We start from the raw sequence: 22,778 nt of genomic DNA, 5'->3' as shown, positions 1-22,778 counted from the left end.
GCAATATACATTCATAATTCTTAAAGGGGTCCTATTAGGCTTTTCCGTTTTTTTCCTTCTCCTATTGCAGCCGTTCTCAATCTGTGGTACGCGTACCACTGGTGGTACGCGAGCACCCTCTAGTGGTACGTGGAGTATGAACGATTTTATGAAGCAATTTTTTGAAGTTGAAGCAACCGTTAAAAAAAAAGTGCATGTACCCATCATATGCAATGATCTTAAACCTGCATTGACTAACTGCTGTGACGACGAGTAGGGGAAGCAAAATGTTTGCAAAATCGTCCTGTGACGAGACGTTGAAGTCTGCCTTCAGAGGCCAGACATTTCTGGACTTTTGGATGCAGCGCCGTAGCGAATATCCTGCGCTTGGGAGCGTGTCTATGTTCCCCGGGTCCTATGTTCCCCTCTTTGTATGAGACTGGGGAACATAGGACCCTTTTTTTTAAAAAGGGTCCTATGTTCCCCACTTTTCCCAAAAAGGGTGCTATGTACCCCGATATGTGACCTGGGAACATAGGACCCTTTTTCCAAAAAAGGGTTCTATGTTCCCCGGTCTGTTACTTTTTCCATCATAACTGCCAAATTCCGGTCGAGATAACTACCATTGCATGTCTTTACCTTTTGTGGAAGAGGAACCTGACGCAGTCTATTCATACGCCAGTAAACAAAACCCGAGAAGCCCAATCCCTACAAGAGCTCCCCGCGCAACGGCCATCCGGAGGCGCTCAGAGCTTTTGGAAGTGATATTATTATACAATTATATTATATTATATTATATTATATTATATTATATTATAATATATTATATTATATTATATTATATTATATACTATCATATAAAGAGCTATGGGAGTCGCAAACGGCAACAATCACTTTATCCTCCATGCTGCAGTTCACCCCGGACTGCACTGCACTGAGTTGGCCGGTTGAACGCTGATTGGCTGTTACGTTACACAGTCACTCAGTGGCCGCGCTGTTGAACGCCGATTGGCTGTCATCACGCGAATGTCACGTCAAAGTATTGATATATTTTTAAAGATAGATTGCGGGGAACGTAGGACCCTTTTCCCAGAAAAGGGTCCTATGTTCCCCGCTTTTCTGAAAAAGGGTCCTATGCTCCCCAGTATGTATGGCTACAGGGGAAAATAGGACCCTTTTTGGGAAAAACGGGAAACATAGGACCTTTTTTTTTTTTTAAAAAGGGTCCTATGTGGAACATAGAACCCGGGGAACATAGGACCCGGGGAACATAGGGATGACCCCCTGCGCTTTCAGACAAGGCTGTGCGCCTTCTCATTCCATTTGCGACCAGGCTTCTCTTGGTCGCAAATAAGAGCGATGACTACTGTCATGTCATCGCTCTTATTTTATCCCCAAAAACGCAGCTGATCGGATGCATCACACGATTCTGAGGCATGCATCACATTAAAGGATTTTAAAAACGGATTCTTATTCTTTTTTTTCAAAAATGCATTCGGAAGAGAAGGGAGACTAGCGTTGCTCACGGGTTGGAATGAAAGGGAGAAAAGGGGACAGAGTTGCCTGCGGAAGCGATGTCTGAGGTGCAGAGACTGCTTCACGCTACCAGTGTCAGTTTCGTACGGTGTGGAATGAGAGCTTGTGAAGGCACTATTGCGCAAGTACGCCTGCGTGCTTGCGCAATAGCATACTGCCCGAGAATGCAGTATCGCTGTCAAATCTGTCCCTCGGAAAAGTAACGTTGCTTGCGCCGAATTGAAAAAGGAAACCGCTATAATGAAATAGCAGTAATATTTCCACATTAATTGATAAAATAACATGGGGGGATGGCTGTTTCAGAAGGGGGATGATTTTGATCATTTTAATTCCAAAGGGGGATGCCATCCCCCCTCATCCCCCCTCAACTCGAGTGCTGGAAGCAGGTTGGATACTGAACCAAGTCTAGCCGAATAGCGTTCATTCCATGATGCGATTCACCGTTACCGGAAACTAGGCTGAATCGCGAACGACTACTCCACGTTCAGTCGAGTTTCCGGTGAATCGATTCACCGGAAACTCAACTGAACTGGGAGGAGTCGTTCACGAATCGTGTGTTCATTCAGCCTGGTTTCCGGTAGCGGTAAATCGCATCATGGAATGGACCCCATTGCACGGTGCTCAGCTGAGTCAGTCAGACTTAGTGGAGTTAGTGCTACCGGAAACTCGACTGAACGAACGATTCGCGAAAGACTCCTCGTGGCGAACTGAATCACGCGAACTGGGTCACGGAAACGAATCATTAAATCCACGACTAGTCTGCACTGGCTTCACAATGATCTGCCGGGCTGCTACTTTGCGCTGCAGTAGCGTAAAACTTGGGCTGTACCAAATAATGACAAACGAGAGGGGTGATAATAGGGTGAAGACTTTCTAATGATTTTCGAAAAATGGAGAAACAAACCACGATTAAACAAACCACCTTAATTTGATGATTTAATCCGAAAAATATAAATAGATATATTATTTTTTTGCATTAATAATACCACCTCTGGGGCGCCCCCCCCGTCAGTGCTGCGCCCCTGGAATCATCCTAATTTACCCCCCCCCCTAAGGACGTCCCTGCTTCCGTGAGTACACTTAAACGAAGTACACTATCCGCACTCACTAAGTGCGCTAATTTTCAGATGTCAGTGTTGATCCAAATCGAATACTCTGTGGTGCACTAACCGGAAATTACGATCACGACTGCCGCCGCGGCTCCTCCCCCGCAATGACCATCCCGATTTCAACGGTGAACTCTTTACGCCTAGCAGCTATAAAAACGATCAAAACTACAAAATGACTCTATTAGTGCAGGCTATGTGGAAAATGCGCCGACTTTGGCTCAGCCTGGCTCCGCCCTCTTCCGCTTCGTAGCTAAGATGGCTGCCGTCGAGTACGAAAAGTGTAAACCGTTTTGAGTACACCATCCGGTTCCTTTCAGTACACTTATTTTCGCCCGATCTGAATCGGAACGCCCTACGTACTCAAACTTAGGCTAGTAATTATAAAATTCTCTAAAATTCTCTTAGGATTCTCTCCGCGGCTTTCTTTTACTTCCGGTACATGGTGACGTAAGCATATACCTTTGCTGGGAGTCAATGGGAGAGCGTCATCAACTTTTGCTGCGTTCCTGGACACGCTGGGGTCGGGGGGAATGGATCAGATTGCAAAACAGAGTTTGAGTAGAGAAGTAGATGGACAGAAAGACATAATACTATATATATATGTATATATATGTATATATATATATATATATATATATATATATATATATATATATATATATATATATATATATAATTGGTAAGGTCATCTATAATTGGTAAGGTGAGTTATAATATATCTGTGAGTTATAATATATAATTGGTAAGGTAGCTGAAGCCATAGTAGACAGAGTGACAGAGTGCCTGAATTGACGTAAGCACCCTGTCAGCACCAAGATTCTTATGCCGCGTTTCCACTGCAGGGTGCGGAACGGATCGGATCGCAAAGGTGCGGTAGGGAGGGGGCGGTATAGCCAAGCTCAGTTCCGAGGTCGCGTTTCCACTGCCGACAGTACCTTTGTGGTAGGCCGGATGTCGATCGCCGCGGCAGCTACGTAAACATCGTAAACAACGTCTTCCTCCCCAAGAATGCAGACGAACGTCTCCAGCTCCTTGTTCGCCCAAGCAAGCGTTTTACACGACATGTAAGGATTCGCGTAAAACGGAAGTGATGATTCTGTCGACCAATCAACGGAGGGGGTGTGTAGCTAGAATTTCCTGGGACCCTTTCAGGCGTCTGGTCTCGTTTTCAGTACCCCAACGGAGGAGTCCTGAAAACGAGGCCAAAACTGGCCAAAACGGGTACGGCTAAGTCCGGGTCACGCCCACTTTTGGCGGTGGAAACGCGACCCGATCCGCACCTTTGCGATCCGATCCGTTCCGCACCCTGCAGTGGAAACGCGCCATAAATGCCTCAAAATTCTAAGCAACAGGGTGTTTCACAGGGGTTGTAATACTCATAAAAGTAGGAGAAAAAATAATGCGCTAGACAACCCTTTATTGTTGTAAATCAATTCTATGAGGTCTAACAAATTAAATAATAAACGGTAAAAAAGGGCATAATAGGGCCTCTCTGTACCCAGGGAATACAACTAGGCTATACAATCACAATAGCATTATATTTTGATAAACGACGAGTATAGAGAATTTTCCTCTTTCTAAGCCAGTTGGGGATACACATTCTTCCAGACTGCCTTAACAACCTGCCACAAAATGTATCCCCTCTATAATGAACAGGTGATGCCTTACCATCAAGTGATACCTAGTACCCTTGGTGAATATTGTTACGGCTCAAGACGGGGTGGACCCAAACGCACGGCACAAATGACCACAGACGAGAGCGGAAACAGTAGAACAGTTTATTAGTCCTGAAAACCACGGGCCGGGGGGTCCGAACCGGGGTTGGATGGGTCGGCTGGCAGGCGAACCGACAGTCACGCACGACGATTCGACGAAGATGGAAATCCGGCAGTGGAGCAGGGTTGTGGTATGGTTGTGATGGTGATGACTGGTAGAGAGAAAGAAAGATTAGGAATGTGCAGACTTGAACACGAGTAAACTAGAACAAGGAATAGAATCAGGAAGCTACTCAACAGGATAAGTACAAACGACGATCTGGCAACGAATGGCTGGAAGACTGGGGTAGATATCCTGCTGATCCTGATTGCAGATGACTGTCAGGTGCGGGTGATCAACGAGGCTGGGTCTGGGAACTGTGCTGGAATGCGGAGGCCACGCCCCCGCAAATGAAACACTGAGACAACAACAAACAGGGACAGACAAGACTGACACTAGTAGCAGCTAGGATCTGGCGGGTGAGACCGTGACAAATATAGGATGTGTTGTGCATTAACTGTTTAAGTTTGTCCCTCCTGGGACGCGTTCATGCCCTCTCTTATGCTACATGCTGACGTGAGCAGTGCATATCAAATGCTCACAGTCTTGTGTCCTTATTAGTTGTTGTACTATGATATCCTAGTATACAACGAAACTGGCGTCGAGGTTATGTGTTCTCACGCTGTGTTATTCTCGGAGGAAAGTCTGAGAAGGGACGTCTTTTCGGCGGATATACGGCGCGAAGGGGTGGCTGGCTGTGTGAGGCTACTTGCTGGCTACTGCAGGGTGAACGGAAACAGAAGGCAGAGCTGCGGTTGGAATTAAGGAATCTCTGTAACAACGAAACCGGCGGTGAAGAGACACAGGAAGGAAAGTAAAATAAAAATAAAAAAACAGAATGGCGGCTCTGATTGGACATATCGGACCATTCGAGGAAAACACTGAACCATGGAATTCATACACCGAAAGGCTTGGATATTTTGTGATTGCTAACAAGATTGCAGATTATGTTGTGGTGCCCACATTTGTGTTATGGGATACGAAACATTCAACTTGCTGCGCAGTCTAGTACAACCTGCCAAGCCAGGGGATTTGTCCTATGAGGTAACATAGGACAGTGACCACAGCTACCGCTGTGGGAATACAGCACACCAGGCAACAGAGTGTTGTTGTAAAGACTTAGACTGCCGAAACTGTGGTAAGAAAGGCCATATTGAACGTGCCTGTAAAATGAAAAAGACCCAGACAAACAAACAGAATACAGAGCGAAAGGGAAGTGGCTTTCAAAGAAACAAGAAAAAATAAGTGAATAAGATGGAACATGAACAGGATGAGCAGAGTTACTCAGATTCTGAGGATGAAGATACAATGCATGTTTTAGCTGTTACAGATGGGGATGATGGATACTGGGTCACACCATTGTTGGAAAACAAAACAGTACGGATGCAAGTGGACACTGGTACCCGGGTTTCTATGGTATCGGATACGGTTTACAAGGAGAAGCTGCAGCCCCTTACTCTTCGGGAGACAAAGTTGAAACTGAGGCCCTACACTGGTGAGCCAGTCCCCGTGTTAGGAGTTGTAGATGTAACAGTGCAACATAGCGCACAGAAAAAGACTCTTCCACTGTAAATCATTCAAGGAAACCGTCCAGCGCTACTAGGCCGCAGATGGCTGGAAAAGCTCAGAATTAACTGGCAAGAAGTGTTTCAGGTCAGTGATGGAGACACAAGTCACTTAAAGGAGATCTTGGAAAAACACTGCAAAGTTGTTGATGAAGAACTTGGCAGCATGAAAGACATTACCGTTAAGCTCACAGTTAAACCAGGGACCACACCAAGGTGTCTCAAAGCTAGATCTGTGCCATATGCCACCAAATCCAAATTAGAAAAAGAACTAGACAGATAAGTCAAAAGTGGGGTCATGGAACCAGTGAGCACAAGTGAATGGGCTACACCAATTATTCCAGGAATGAAAAAGGACGGAACCCCAAGGATCTGTGGTGATTTTAAAGTAACGGTGAACCCCTTTTTGATTGCTGCGCAGTATCCTTTACCCCTTATAGACGACCTCTTTGCTGGTTTGGCCGGAGGGAAGAGGTTTAGTAAAATAGACTTATGTCAGGCATATCTCCAGATGCACGTGGATCCAGAGTCACAGGAACTACTTACCTTGGTAACACACAAAGGCCTCTATAGATACCGGCGGCTCTCTTTTGGGATCACATCTGCTCCAGCACTGTTCCAAAGAGCAATGGACCAAATTCTGCGTGGGCTACCAGGGGGGCAGTGCTACCTGGATGACCTGCTGATCACAGGACCAGATGAACAGTCACACTAAGGTACCTGGATGACCTGCTTATCACAGGACCAGATGAACAGTCACACTTAAGGTACCTGGATGCTGCATTACAAAGGTTGGAGGAATATGGTCTGAGGGTCAGGAAAAACAAGTGTGAGTTTTTCCAACCTTCCGTCGAGTACCTGGGACATGTAATCGATAGCACAGGACTTCACAAGGCACCATCAAAGTTTAATGCTATTGTAGACGCTCCATCCCCAAAGGATGTGAGCCAGTTGAGATCATACCTTGGCCTGCTGACATACTATGCAAAGTTTGTGCCTAACCTTTCAAATAGACTGAAACCACTACATGAGCTCCTAGAGCTTTTAAACGATTTATGATAACTTTATGCTCTAAGGTGACCTTGGGTGTCTTGAAAGGCGCCCTTTAAATTAAATTATTATTATTATTATTATTAAAGAAAACCAAGACATGGAAGTGGACAGACAAATGTGAGGCAGCTTTCAAAGATGCGAAAACATCCCTCTCTCAATCAGAGGCCCTCACCCGCTTTGACCCCACATTACCACTTCTACTAGCATGTGATGCCTCACCCTATGGTGTTGGTGCAGTGGTGTCACACATCATGCCATCAGGAGAAGAGAGATCGATTGCCTTTGCATCAAGGACACTGAGCAAGGCAGAATCTAATTATGCACAGATTGAGCTGGAAGTGCACGATATGGGCAAAATATGATATCCCGATATTTTTGGGCTGAATGACGATATACAATATACGTCTCGATATTTTCTACAGAGTGGGTTAGATGTTTTTTTTGTAAGTCAAAAGCCACATGTGAGATGTTGCAAGCACTTTTATTAAAACACAGTATGACTGCAAAATGTGATTTTGTATCGTTATCTTCAACAGAATGGAACACTTTGAAGGTTACACAAATAGCTGCCAGTTAGAACATTGGTTGTGCCATTAGGAACTCTGGCTGGCACATGGCACGTGTGCCAAGTGCTAGAATGTTAAATTGAAAGAACATTTTTTCCTCAGTTTTTCATCTTCTTAACAAAATAATCACCTGTGCAAAACAATAATAAAAAGCTGTAGGTAGCACACATTAACTACCATTTAGATCATTGGCTTTGTCGCATTGTTTAACTTTAATCCCCCGCCCCCTCCCTTCTCCGCTCCATTTGGGAACATGTTTGGTTTCATTTCGCTATTGAATATCCTCCATGCTTGTTGTGTTGTGAGGGGGCGACGGGGGCGGGAATGAGGCGTCTTTGCACACGGCACGTTCGGAAGGACAGAGTGGGAGGGATAGGGGTCACGCTCACACAGTCTCCAAGGCAAACAAAGACGCTTGTGGCAGAAACTGACCATTTTAACGCATATATCGATATAAACGATATTGTGAAATCTTGTATCCCCTTGGAAATTATATTGATATATCTTACATTGCCGATATATCCTGCAGCCATAGCGGGATGCATTATCTATAGTGTTTGGAGGGAAGAAATTCCATCAGTATATTTTCGGGAGAAAATTCACTCTACTGGCGGACCACAGGCCTCTCACCTCTATCTTTGGTCCTCACCGTGGCCTCCCGTCCCTGGCAGCTAGCCGTATGCAGCGATTGGCCCTGCTACTGTCGGCCCACCCGTATGACATCAAGTACAGGAAGTCAGACCTACACGGCAATGCTAACAGACTCTCGAGGCCTCCGCTACCGGTCGCGCACGCTGAGCCAACGCAAGCAGAGATGTTCTACTTCAAAGATGTGACTGCTGCTCCAGTAACCTCAGCTCATGTGAAGAAACACACGCACACTGACCCGGTCATGTCTGAGGTTCTGGATATGGTCACTTGTGGGAGGGGAGCCTTACCTGGTGAGGAAAAACAAGCTGTCAGTCCAGTCTGGGTGCCTGTTGTGGGGCTATCGGGTCATCTTTCCGCCGCCATTGAGAGAGAAAGTGATTGATGAGCTCCATTCAAGACACTGTGGTGTGGTGCGAATGAAAGAAATCTCACGCAGTTATTTCTGGTGACCAGGCCTGGATGCAGCTATAGAGGAAAAAGAAAAGTCATGCGGTGCCTGCCAGAAAGTGAGAAACATCCCGCAGCTGGCTCCCTTACATCCATGGGACTTGCCTGAAATACCATGGCAAAGAGTCCATATAGACTTTGCGGGACCACTAGAGAATCACATGTTTTTAGTGGTAATCGACGCTCACAGCAAATGGCCTGAGGTGGCTGTCATTAAGAGCACCTCCTCAGAGAAAAGCGTCGAAGAGCTAAGGTCTATCACCCAGCGCATGTTCTTCCTCAGGAAATTGGCTAAAGTCCATCTATCCCCCCAAGTGCTGCTGAACTTTTACCGCTGTACCATCGAGAGCATCCTCACCACCTGCATCACAGTCTGGTACGGCACCTGCACCATCAAGGACCAAAAAATATATTTAAAAAAAAACAAGAGCGCCGTCTTAAATGACAGGGCATCCAAAGGGGCCTGAGAAAGAGGCTCGAAACGATCCCTGGACAATCCGCGCAACACGGTGGGGAGATCCCAGCGTGGTGTAAGCACGTGTGAAACAGGTCTAACCCGTCTAGCCTCACGCAAGAATCTCTTGACCAGTGGATGGCTGAAGATCGGTCCACTATCACAGCCTGCATGGCCAGCCGAAACGGCTGCCGCATAGACCTTGATAGTGGAGAAGGCCAAACCTTTTTCCAATAATTTTTGCAGAAACGAAAGCACGCTTCCCACCTCGCATTGAGATGGGACAGCGTGGTTCGTCTCACACCAATTAGAGAAGGCGCACCACTTCGCCGCATAGAGGGAAGAAGTAGAAGGCGTACGAGCACTCTGAATAGTGTTGATAACCGTCTCAGGCAAACCTTTGCCCTGCAGGATCAACCTCTCAGGAGCCAAACCAACAGCCGTCCCGAGACATCGGGCGGGTGGTGCACCGTCCCGTGGGCCTGTGAAAGCGCATCCAGCCTGAACGGTACTGGCCAAGGCGCCGACCGCGGCCAGCTCTGGAAACCAGAGAGCTGAACGGTTCTCCGGGGCCACTAATATCAGGGACAGTCTCTCCTGTCTGACCCGTTCCAGAAGAGGAAGGATCAGCTGGAGCGGGGGAAACGCATACAAGAGAGCCCGCGGCCAAGGTGTGTGTGCCAACGCATCTACCCCCAACGGGGGAAGATCCCGAGGGCTGAGGGAGAACCACCACCTGCAGTGCGTGTTCTCCCTGGACGCGAAGAGGTCCACCTGCGCTGTCCCGAACCTCTGCCAGATCAGTCTGACAATGTCGGGATGCAACCGCCACTCGTCTCGGCGGGGACCGCCTCGAGACATGAGGTCCGCCCCAAAGTTCTGGGCGCCTGCGATATGCAGACTGAGGAGATACTGATGAGCCCAAAGCCAGAGCTCGACCGCCTTTCGGTGGAGAGCAGGGGAGCGGACTCCCCCCTGTCTGTTGATGTACGCCGCCGCCGACACGCTGTCTGTCCTGATCAGAACGTGGCGGCCGCGCACCAGGTGAAAGAAATGCAACAGCACTTTGTTACTGTGCAATGACAATATATATATTTTTTTACAACCTGTAAATATGCCTTTTATTAACAACTTCAGGGAAAAGCCAAATGTTAAATGCATTTCAAATGGGAAACAACACTGTCAAGATCAAAATGTAACAGCAAATTGATAATATTCATAATATAGTATACAATGTATAAAGTTATTAAAGTAAACACAAATCTAGTTTCAACTTACAGTAATGAAATATAGTTTAATACTTATGCACAGTATTTAAAGAAAACAAAGTAAAAAACAAAATATTGATAGCTTTCAATGTAAATATTTTGACTTGAATAACTTTCCAATTGTACTTTCTTTTTAAAGATGCTGAAATTGTTTTCAGAAATGAACAGTGTGAGAATAATAAGGGGTATCTTATACATCAAGGCATGTCAATCTATTCTAGGAGTGCCCCCAAATTAAATGACCAATCCCAAAAAAGCATAATATGGACCCTTTAAACTCGCAGTATCGAGTATTATAGTTTGCCGGGCGCAATGTTTGGCGTCCATGTTGTTGACTTGGGGCATAGTGTTTCGCTTCTAAATCCGCATTTTTTTTTACCACTAAATAGCACCAAACCTCTGCAGTAGCATGACTAGGGTCCCTACACATAAAACGAAGCACAAACAACTTAGTTTGCAAACCCGGAGTTTATTTAAAAAGGCAGTTTAACAAGCATTACCGGTAGGTCCGTGTTTACAGGAAGTCCACACAAGTCGATTGCCGAATGCGCCGGAGTTCAGTTCAAGGAGGAAAGTTTTGGAATTTATATAATATATATTTATAAATAATATATAGCAAGTGTTGACACGTAAATTAAAGGAATTGCATATGTAAGTTACAGTTACAAAATAATTGTTCGCTACAATCAAGCATGGCACGTTGTTGACGGAAGACGCACTGCACACGTGATTGACGCATAGAGTTCCGGGTGTTGACGTCATAGACATCTTGTTGGGGCGGTGGAAACGTGGGCACCACCATTTTGGCAGTATTCGGCAGACTGGCGCTGTTGGGGTGGAGAAGACATGGTCGATAACTGTTGTGCACCAGGTTGCACAAATAAACGAGGCAAAAATAAATGTACGTCGTTCTACCGCATTCCTAAAGATGCGGAGAGGCGAGCTAAGTGGATCAGCGCCATTAAAAGAGCCAGGAGCAAGCAAAAAAAGACTGAAAAATGGGACCCCCCGGCTGTAGGATTCCGCTTGTGTAGCGATCACTTCATATCAGGTAAGTTACAGAATACAAAGCTTGGCAGCTTAGCTTCATTATTTAATAGGCTATAATTGTGGTTTCGGATCAGTTTATTACTACATAGCTGGGTGAATTATAGCATGCAATTCGTGGGGCTAACAATGTCCTGTTTTTTATGCTGCTAAGCTAGCAAGTGCTAACGTAGTAGTAAACAAACCCAAGTTCGACGCTGAAATGTTTCTATTTATTTTGTAGGGAGAAAGAGTGATAATCCCTTGAGGCCGGACTTTGTTCCATCTATTTTCAACTACGTTCCATCTCCAGAGAAGAGGAAAAGAGAAATGAGACTGGAGGTTTTCAACAGACGACAGAGAGCAAAGCTACAGAAGATAGAGCAGACAAAGCTATCTGCGAAAGCCATCCCTCCCAGGTGAATATTTAAGTTCCTTAACCTGGTCAACCCCACTTCCATGGACTTGGTAAAATTATAAACCAATTTTTTTTTGTACAATTCATTGTAGGTTTAATAACACCCAATGAGCTAAAAACATAACATCTGTGGCTGGTTTGAAATCATCACACACCTATACCGACTTGCATTTGGCAGCCACTGACTATGCATGTGATTGTCACTGTCATTGTCAATATCCCTGTCATTGTCTTTCTATTCATTTATTTTATTACATTCTTTATTTATCATATACCGACTATAAAGCACTTTTGGATGTAAATGTGCTATACAAATACAATTTACTTACTTTCTTACTAACGAAAGCTAGTATACTGCAGAAAACAGAGAGTGACTGACAAAAGAATGACAAACTGTCATCAGTAGTGACAGTTTATACTACTTTTGTTTTCACCAGAGCATCAACAGATTGTCCCCAAGACAGCAACAAGGATCCTACTGCAGAGCAAAGTCCCACCACAGAGCCTTTGAAGGAATCTACCCATGAAGAACCTGGAAATGATGTCCAGCCTGTTCTCCATGAGGAGGATCCAGCAACCCCACCATGCAGCACTGAAACCTGTGGTAAACGCGTCCAATCTCTTGAGCAAGAATGCCAAGCTCTGAGGACTGAAAATATGTTGTTGAAGGAAAAAATGAATAGGACTACACTGAATGAGATGAGCTTGCATAACATTTACATTTACATTTAGGGCATTTAGCAGACGCTTTTATCCAATGCGACTTACAATAAGTACATTTGTCCTAAGAAGTGCATCAATATATCGCTGTCGGTACAGAAAGGATGTTCATAGAACCAAGTACCACAATCGCTAGGTTAATCAATTCCCTGTACGCATAACGATGATAAAAGGGTTCATACTCTCACCGGTTTATCAGCATTTTCCATTCTCATGACAATTTTTCATATTGTGGCTCCTTTTCTCAAACTTAAATCTAGTTTAACATGTTTTCAGCAGTACATGTTAACTTTAATTAAGCTTAGGATGAACTTGTCCTGAGTTTTTTGGCTTTTTATTTTGACATTGACTCAACCACTGTTTCAAAGCTCATTGTAGACTGGTGCCAAGTCTGGTGTTGTGGCCTGACAGAGAATACTTAAGAAAATCTCTTCCATATGCATTTCGAAACAGTAGCTTTTGAAAAGACAGTTTGCATTATAGATTGTTTTGAAATATTTCTAGAGAAACCCAGTAGATTGCTAGCCAGTGCTCAGTGTTACTCATCATACAAATCACACCACACAATGAAATATTTAATTGCAATTTGCCCTCGAGGTTCCATTTGTTTCATTTCCACTGGATGGGGAGGTCGCACAAGTGATAAGTTTATCACAGAACAAAGTCACTTTTTATCTCATTGGCTCCCAGGGGACGTAGTTTTAGCGGACAGAGGTTGTCTGGTTAAAGAGTCCATTGAGAGATGCCAAGCTGAATTAAAAATTCCAGCATTTACTCGTGGAAAGAAGCAGTTAGATCCTGCTGACTTGGAGAACACCAGACGTCTAGCCTCTCTTGGGATACATATTGAAAGAGTGATAGGAGTTCTCCGTCAAAAGTACACAGTCTTGCAAAGCACTGTCCCCATATGTTTCACGGACATACAGAGAAAATGATGTGACCTACCTTGACAAGATGGTGAGCGTATGTTGTGCACTTACAAATGTGTCTGAATCTGTGGTGTCCTTCCAGTGATGGGGATGTACAGTAAATGTAACTGATGTGACTGGCTACAGATGTGCTCAACCAGCAAATAAAACTTTGTGACTCACACTACTTGCTTGCTTGTTGTGACATTATTTTTGATCACTCGCTATTCTGATGCGATCACATTGTTTCTCTTTACAGATCAAGCTGCACATCCACCCATTCTAACCGAGTTCCACCCAACCAGATATTTGTTCTGGTGTGTTTTATATGAATGACCCACCCATGTTTCATATCCCTGATTGCTACAGATATTTAATACAAATTATGGGGAAGAGAACAATATTGGTTTAACAACTGTTTATTCATAGATAACAGTACAGTATCAGCTACTACAAACAAGTCATTTCACAGTCTCCTCACTATGGTTTTCTTCTTTGGGCATTGATCACTTTTCGGCAGATGGGACATACCCACTGTTTTGGGACCCTTTTCATGCAAAGGCAGGTCTGGTGAAACTTTTTAACTGAACAAAAACCTGACGCACAGACCACCATGTTCCCTGCTTCTGGCTCAGGGCATTTGTTGACTATGATCAGCAAATGCTGCTGCTGCTGGTTTCTTTGCAGAAAAACACTTTACTGCCTAATTAACAGAAAGGTCCTTTGCAGAAAATGGGCACTTCATTTCTATGACACCTGAACCACAGCAGCTACAGGAAACGTATCCATCAGGTGAGGCCCCAATAAACGGGTGCAGGGGTGAAATCCTGAATCCAGCTGTTCCTACCATGACATCCGTGTTTGAGAGGCGATGCCGCATTTCATAGTATCTTCTTGCCAAGTCCTCGTGATGACATCCCCAACTGAAGAAAACAACAATAACATTAGTTTTGGACAATAGTAATGCCACCCCACATTGGTACCGCCCTGCTCTTTCAAAAGGATACTACTTGGTTTTACACTCCTGCTTTTTAAGAATAGTACTTCCTGGATTTACCCTCCCTGTTATTTTACCTACTTGACATTCATTTGATTGTACACCATCTGGAAATGACAATTTTACACACAGGAGCAGTTACACACTGCATGCCCTATTTCATCCCTAATCCTTCTATGCTCATGAATACCTGGTAGCCTCACTGGTGAAACTATGGGACTTTTGGGTAGCATATTTGTCTTATTAGAGACCCTGCAGGCTTTCTGACGTCTGTCTTTGTGGCTGCTCTGAAGGTAGTTATATATATCCGGATACTGCAGATCTGGGACGTCTTCTTCAGCGGAGATGCTTTTGAAAAGCACCCCGGGGGCATTGTATGGGTCGGTAATATTTAACCTATTTAATTTTTGCATATAAAGCTCAATGTCATGCGAATTAAAGTGAGATGAGTACTACTCCGATGGCTTGAAAGCTTCGGCGCTGGGTCATTTTAAGGAATATCTTTAAGGGCGGAGCTTGATTTTACTGCCAAAATGGCGTTCCGAACACCGGTGGTCACGTGGGTTCAGGAACTCTATAGAGTGAAGGACAGCTCAAGCACCGGAGAAGACGAACCATCCACAGCTTGAAGTCAAGAGAGAGATGGTTCGTGTTGGTGTTTTCCCCGGCTGCGGAAAAAAGAAAGAAAAGTTACACTCCAGAAACTTTCCACAGACTGCAATTGCGGTACAATGACCGATCTCTGCATGGTAGACCAGTGGCTTATTGTTCTAAATATGGACATTGAGACGCCAATCAAGACGCTAATGCATACGGATCACCCCCACATAGCAAAAGTACTCCGCGCCGGATCCGCCGCGGAGGTATCGCGGCTTCCGGAACGGGCCCGCGAAACGGACCCGTATCGGGGTCCACTTGCACGCCGCGTTGGATCCGCCACGGAGGTGGATCGCGGACCCGCCGTGGCTCCGCGCTGCCTCCGCTCCGCATCCACGACTAAAACCTTACCTCCGCGACGGGTACGTTCGGGACCCGTAAATTGATACATACATCCGTCGCGGACCCACAACGGACCCACAACGGACTCATACAAATCGTGGCTCATCCGGCCCGGATCCGTTTGTCCTTCCAAATCCCTTCTGTTCTCGTGTAGGATAAAATAGGATAAACTAAACTATTTGATAAAACTAAAAACTATCGCTAGAACTAGGCCTACTACAGCAATATAGCCCTAAAGCTTAAATCTGCATTGCATATTTTCAACCTTACAATACAATAGGCCTAACAGAAAAGGTTCAATTCAAAACATCGGTTTACTGTACAAAAGTAATAACTTCTCAATGGAAAATGGACATTTATGGAAAGATACCGGTTATAGCCTATTCTGTTTTTGCTAACCTGTTAAATGAATGTGGCTACATTCATTTTAGAAACTCATTTAGTGCTTTACCGGCCTATAGTGCATACATTTTATATATTAGGCTACATCTTCAATGAAATTCAATGAAATGTTGTGCAATGCACAGCTAAAATATCAGAAAATTAAAAACTGGTTAACAACAAGAATCAAACGTTCAATAATTTGAGTAATTTTTTTATTCATTATGTTCTCAACTGCTTCATTACGGCTTCACTACGGCTGTGAGGGACATGTCGGGGGACGGACACCTCCTCGTCTCTTTGTCGCCCGATCCATGGCCAGGTTAAACCACCTGATGGTGTGCTTTGTGACCTCCGCATCGGTGACGGACTTTGTGAGGGAGTTTTTCCTCACAGCACCTGAAATCAGACAAATATGTTTATGTTTATGGTATGTAGCATTCAAAGCCAAGTAGGCTAACACAATACAATAGGTAAGGAGATTAAATAATAATAATTAAAAAAATTACGAGGTGCAAAAAAACATGACTTGCAAAGTTATGAAGGTTGTGGGGATCAAAATAAGAGGTGGGTAAACTAAGAATTTGAGAATTTGGGTAAATTAAGAATTTGTGATCAGGGCAAGGTGTGCCATGATTAAAAGGACATCCAAAATGTTCAAACAATATCAGTTGTATTAAATGTTTCCCTGATCAGAGCACATATATTGTGATGTTGATAGGTTTTCAATGTAGTGAGTCCCCGGGACCCACAGGTGGCGAGTTGGGTGGGTCCCTGAGAAATTCAATGGGTCCCGACTCCCCAGTTTAAAAAATGTGTTTCTTTTTTATTATTATTCTATTTCTTAAATTAAATGAATAGTGTTAAAGGTCCCATGACATGAAAATCTCAGTTTATGAGGTTTTCTAACATAAATATGAGTTCCCCTAGCCTGCCTATGGTCCCCCAGTGGCTAAAACTTGCGTTTGGTGTAAAACGAGCACTAGCTGTTCTGCTCGCCTTTGAAAAAACGGAGGCTAAAGCGCGCTGATTTGGAAATCTGTGCTCATGACGTCATGAGGAATCTCAGCTCCTCCCCTTACTCTGCCTGGCCCGCCCAGAGACGTTGGCCCGCCAATGAGACTCGACCGTGCTAGCGCCACATGTGTGTGTGTGAATACACACACTGTAACGCAAGTGTTTCTTGTCGGTTCTTTGACGTGTCTTGTATTTCCACAACGAGACTGTCGTGGGGGTTATCTGAGCCATGGTTGAGAAGGAATTGGGGGAAAGGAACTTTGGTTTGACTCGCTGAAGTACATGAACTGCGACATGCCGCCGGTTGCCGCGAGGCACCATCGCCCGGCAGCGGGCAGCCGGCAGCAGGCAGCACGCGGTTCAGTCGACTTCAGGTTGATGTGAAAGTGGAAGAACCAGAGACGTCGCAGAACCCGACAAAGTCGTTTGTGATTCATAATATCGTCTGGAGGCGCACACAATAGGTTATATGATATAGATATCTATGTATTATATGATATTATTTAGATATAGAGCTCCAGGACTGTAACGCAAGTGTTGTACACTTCCTTGTTATTTGGATAACCGTTCTGCTGTTGGTGTGATGGCGCATCACGTCGGACTCTCGTCTCTGGTATTTCTACAACGAGACTCGTATTGGGGGTTATCTCAGCCAAGGTTGAGAATGAATTGGGGGGAAGGAACTTTGGCTTTGACTCCCTCAAGACCATGAACCACGACAAGGAGGAGAAAGGGATCTTTGCCGGGCAGCGCTTATGCACCTCCGCCTCCGGCGGTGGTCCCTCAGCGGGGCTCAAGCGGGAGACATTCGCCGCCAACAATCCCTTTCTCCTCCATGTCGTGGTTCATGTTCTTGAGGGAGTCAAAGCCAAAGTTCCTTCCCCCCAATGCATTCATTCGTGTTATGCGCCATCACACCAACAGCAGAACGGTTATCCAAATAACAACGACGCTGAAGTTGGCATCCGATTCGCAGCATCCGATTCAGCAGCAGCAGATTGAAAACTACTACACCTAGACTCTTCAAATCTGGACTAAATTATCACAGTGAGGCTATACATTATAATAAACCTAGTTACAGATTTGTGAAACCTTTTTTCTATTTGTGAAAATGCAATACAGGCTCATTTTAATGCTTTTTAGGGGTCCAGACTGCATTAGAACGGGTCCTGATTGAAAACCACTACACCTAGACTCTTCAAATCGAGACTAAATTATCACAGTGAGGCTATACATTATGTAAAACATAGTTTCAGATTTGTGAAACCTTTACCCTATTTGTGAAAATGCAATAAAGGCACATTTTAATGATTTTTAGGGGTCCAGACCGCATTAGAAATGATCCTGATTAAAAACCACTACACCTAGACTCTTCAAATCTGGACTAAATTATCACAGTGAGGCTATACATTATGTAAAACATAGTTTCAGATTTGTGAAACTTTTAACCTATTTGTGAAAATGCAATGCGGTCTGGACCCCTAAAAAGCATTCAAATAAGCCTGTATTGCATTTTCACAAATAGGGTAAAGGTTTCACAAATCTGAAACTATGTTTTACATAATGTATAGCCTCACTGTGATAATGTAGTCCAAATTTGAAGAGTCTAGGTGTAGTGGTTTTCAATCAGGACCGATTTGAAGATTCTAAGTGGTTTTCAAGCCGAATCGGATGCTGCGAATCGGATGCCAACTTCAGCGTCGTCAAATAACAAGGAAGTGTACAACACTTGCGTTACAGTCCTGGAGCTCTATATCTAAATAATATCATATAATACATAGATATCTATATCATATAACATATTGTGTGCGCCTCCAGACGATATTATGAATCACAAACGACTTTGTCGGGTTCTGCGACGTCTCTGGTTCTTCCACTTTCACATCAACCTGAAGTCTACTGAACCGCGCGCTGCCGGCTGCCCGCTGCCGGGCGATGGTGCCTCGCGGCAACCGGCGGCATGTCGCAGTTCATGTACTTCAGCGAGTCAAACCAAAGTTCCTTTCCCCCAATTCCTTCTCAACCATGGCTCAGATAACCCCCACGACAGTCTCGTTGTGGAAATACAAGACAAGTCAAAGAACCAACAAGAAACACTTGCGTTACAGTGTGTGTATTCACATTGATGTGGACGTTGAAGAACCAGGAACGTCGGAGAACCCAACGCGGTCGTTTGAGATTCATAATATCGGCTCACACAGCTTTTGGCCGTGATAATATATATTATATGATATAGATATCTGTGTAGGCTATATGATCCAACAGATACTGTAGGCTACATTCTATTTGAAGAAGACTAAATCCAAAACACACCGCTGCCGAACGGCACGCCTCAAAACAGAACATTTCTATGTAGGCCTACACCCCCCACACCGGCGGCGGCGATGCGCCGCTGTCACGTTAAAATTGTACCGGCCTACGTCATCAGTTGTTTACATCTTGACAACCTGCCGACAACATTCGGCTCATGTTTCCAAAAGACGAAATAACATAATACAGATAATGGATCGCTAGATAACACTTGTTTTTACTTTATATTTGTATTGTATTTAATTGTTTAATCGAGGCGATCGCGTCAGGAATGTACGAGAACCTTCCTACGTCATTTGACGCGATCGCCCGTTTCCGCTATTCGATTAAACAATTAAATACAATACAAATATAAAGTAAAAACAAGTTTTATCTAGCGATCCGTTATCTGTATTATGTTACTTCGTCTTTTGGAAACAGGAGCCGAATGTTTTTTGCAACCTGCCCGGCAACAGACGATCGCGTCGTCTGTTGCCAGGCAGGTTGTCAAGATGTAAACAACTGATGACGTAGGCCGGGCAGGCCTACGCCACAGACAATCAATATTACTTTGAATTATATACTTACTGAAAAGCAAGCTCTTTGCCGACATCTGGCTGAAGGCCTTTTTGGTGTTGACACCTTTCCAGTTGATCTGGTGGGACACGTCGTCTGTGTAAAGCCGGCCAAGAATGTTCCAAGTCACCCTCTTCAAATCATGGCCTCCAATTGTGGCCAAAGAAGCAATCTAAAAGGCAAATATATATATATTTTTTTAAATATCAGCAAGGTAAACAATTCTAAGCTTATGCATCCCGAAATGTAGAAAAACAAAAACGTCTATATTTGTACTAGTTGCTCTCAAGAAAAAAATCCTGTTCCCTTGAATTTTTATTTTTCTAAACATGTACTTGGCTCACACTCTCATGGACATGTGCCACCTTACACACAATGTCATACCAGGTAGACTGCCGCTCACTGACACAATCTGGGAAAAGGGGGTTCAGGACAGGCCTGTTCAGTGCTGCTTCAATAGAATACTTGCAATAATCATGGACAATCAATATACCTAATAGCATTATAGCATGGACCATTCATATTAAGAAGACTCACTATTCTCTGTCGAGCTGGGTGGTTTGAGGGTTCTTTTAAAAACACCTCAAATGCCTCCACTGCCTCCAGGTGTTCCAACGGGAGATTAATATTATCAGGCATCTCAACTTCTGGCCCCGGGGTGCTGTTCATCCTGCTGCAGAGGTAGTTGACCTTTGCCACAAGCTGGTCTTGCTGCGTTTTAATCGTCTCCAGCAGGTTGAGGATGTGGACTTCAGCCACTGATGACAAACATGAAATATAGCTCAAATGTAGTGTGTGAAATACATCACGTTTCAGTGCTTATCCTCATTACTCACAATACTGACATTAGTTATTGATAAAGTTTGAAGAAAATATGTGAGAGTTGTTATAATTTCTTCCAAAATCTGTAGCATAGAATGACCCTCCAGTATTTGCCAGTTATTGCTTACCAGAGCAGGGAATGGACTCATTCATTCTTCCCCCTCGCCATGTTGGTCCGATGGCGGGGATTGAAGAAGGCTCCTCTGTTGGCCGCAGGCTCAGGGTTGATGTCGGGGGTGGAGGGGGTGGAGGGAGAAGAGGAGGGACTGCCGTTCCTGGCCCAGAGGGGGAAAGAATTGTATTAAATCAATCATCTGTTAATCATGACTGATAATACACATGGGACCGTTCTATTCACTAATATTTCAGAGATCAGTCCTTTCCTTACCTTGAGTAACTCTCCGGAGTTGGTTTGGCAACGGTTGTTGCGGTCCTGCCCCATGGTGAGGTGCTAAGGGAAGGAAATTGTTATTAAATTATTGTGATGTGTTAACCATGGTAGACTGTCAGCTAGAGGACCAAACAATTGCAAACGAAAAATCTCTGGTCATGCTCTGGTTGTGCATTCATTTGTATGTTGCAACATTTTGGAATGCACTACCTATTTAAATCCCATGAATGGATTGACGATGTATTTCAATACAATTTGGTATTGATGAATGATAAATATTGCATGAGTGCAGATGTTTTTAATTGACAAAATATGTGGCTGACATTTAGATATTTTTACAAAAAAAAAAAAGTTACAATTTCAGTGGAGTATGCAGAAAATCTAAGATGGTAATGCAGTTGCAATCTGTTGATTTGAAACAGAGTGACCATTGCTGTGTTAATATAGATGGGGCCACTGTATTCAATATTATTTCGGAGATCAGTCTTTACCTAGACAGTTTTCCTCAAGTCGAGGAGAGACTCTGCTGCTGCTGCCTGGCCCTCGGCGAGATGTTGGAGCTGGAGGAATGGATACAAGGTGAGGTGATTATCTTTAGCACTAAGAATGTTAACCATATCTTAATATTAAAGTTATGATTATGTTATTTCTGATGGCAGGAGATTATCCCTTACTCTGCCAGTGCAATTGGCCACCATCTTCACTCTCATCAGAGTCCCCAAAGTGATGCCTGTTAAATAACCATATTATATTATTATTGGGGTAACTGCAATCCCAAAATTGCCAAATATACATACAGTATAGCACAAACCTCTCTGGTCTATTTTTGAATGCTACGGGAAATATCCTTCCTATCAATACAAAAACATAAACAAGACAGAACACACTTACACTGCCTTCCTTGGTCGTTTATCTGGCAGCCCACACTCCTCCTCTGCCTCAGACTGAAGATCAGTGGTGTTGCAGCCCGTCTGGTACTTCTCCATTAGCCTACAGGCATCTTTGTAGTTGTCTAAAATGGAATATGTTAAAATGATCATTAGGTTGAAATTAGCTGCAATATTATTACTAAAGATACGTAAACTAGGCACAAAAAGTAAGCAAACTTGTGTTTGGTTGATATTTTCATTGCTATAACAATGCTTTTTAGCAAGAAAACGTACATCGTTGGAAAGCCTGAAACCTCCCCTTTTAAATGATGCCACATTTGTAAGGAACATGTATTTGTGGTATGAGCAGCAGAGCTGAATGGGTAGGTTGCGCCCAAGAAAAATGTGCCAAACAGCATTCTGCCATTGACTCTTAGTTTGAGCTTTTGGTATTCCCAGGCGATGCCAATCAGGGACAATGGCAGAGCGCTGAGAGTCAGAGTCAGAGACTCAATGGCAGAGTGCTGTTTGGTACATTATTCTTGGGCGCAACCTACATACTCAGCACTGATGCTCATACCACAAATTAAAGGAACATTTTAAACAATGCAAGACAATTTTCACAACATAGACAGAATATGTTATTCCAAGCAGAAGGAGAAGAAACCATCACATTTTCTTTAAACTACAGTTTTATGAATTGGCATACCACAAGTTCTGATGACCATGATGTCATATTTTGGCCAGCTTGACTCTGGTGTCTCACTGTTGGCCGCTGCCCTTTTGGCACGTTCGGTGTTTTTATATTTTGGCCAGTACACCATCCCGTCATCACACCAATTTTCCGGGACCACAGCAATGTCCCCGTCGGCAAACTTAATGAGATGAAAACTCATCCTTAATGTAGAAAGAAAGAAAAATT

General features: G+C 44.1%; 2 protein-coding genes across 2 annotated transcripts; one reads left to right on the top strand and one right to left on the bottom strand.

The window, feature by feature from the left end:
• Window positions 1–11,212: 11,212 nt before the first annotated feature.
• On the top strand, window positions 11,213–13,719 carry LOC130406009 (THAP domain-containing protein 11-like). The gene is made up of 3 exons (XM_056611374.1): window positions 11,213–11,494; window positions 11,714–11,888; window positions 12,325–13,719. Exons 1-3 carry the CDS (start codon window positions 11,290–11,292, stop codon window positions 12,617–12,619), a joined length of 675 nt encoding a protein of 224 aa, XP_056467349.1. The 5' UTR covers window positions 11,213–11,289; the 3' UTR covers window positions 12,620–13,719.
• Window positions 13,720–15,486: 1,767 nt separating this feature from the next.
• LOC130406008 (uncharacterized) lies at window positions 15,487–22,574 on the bottom strand. Its single transcript, XM_056611373.1, has 8 exons — window positions 21,879–22,574; window positions 21,662–21,717; window positions 21,479–21,547; window positions 20,985–21,047; window positions 20,725–20,871; window positions 20,312–20,532; window positions 19,787–19,946; window positions 15,487–16,291 (listed from the first exon to the last, which is right to left on the bottom strand). Exons 1-8 carry the CDS (start codon window positions 22,205–22,207, stop codon window positions 16,146–16,148), a joined length of 1,191 nt encoding a protein of 396 aa, XP_056467348.1. The 5' UTR covers window positions 22,208–22,574; the 3' UTR covers window positions 15,487–16,145.
• Between the last annotated feature and the right edge of the window lie 204 nt (window positions 22,575–22,778).

Source organism: Gadus chalcogrammus, chromosome 16, assembly GCF_026213295.1.
Source record: "Gadus chalcogrammus isolate NIFS_2021 chromosome 16, NIFS_Gcha_1.0, whole genome shotgun sequence".
NCBI classification, from domain to species: Eukaryota; Metazoa; Chordata; class Actinopteri; order Gadiformes; family Gadidae; genus Gadus; species Gadus chalcogrammus.
Note: the sequence above shows the minus strand (reverse complement) of the source record. Positions and strands in the feature narration are given on the sequence as shown.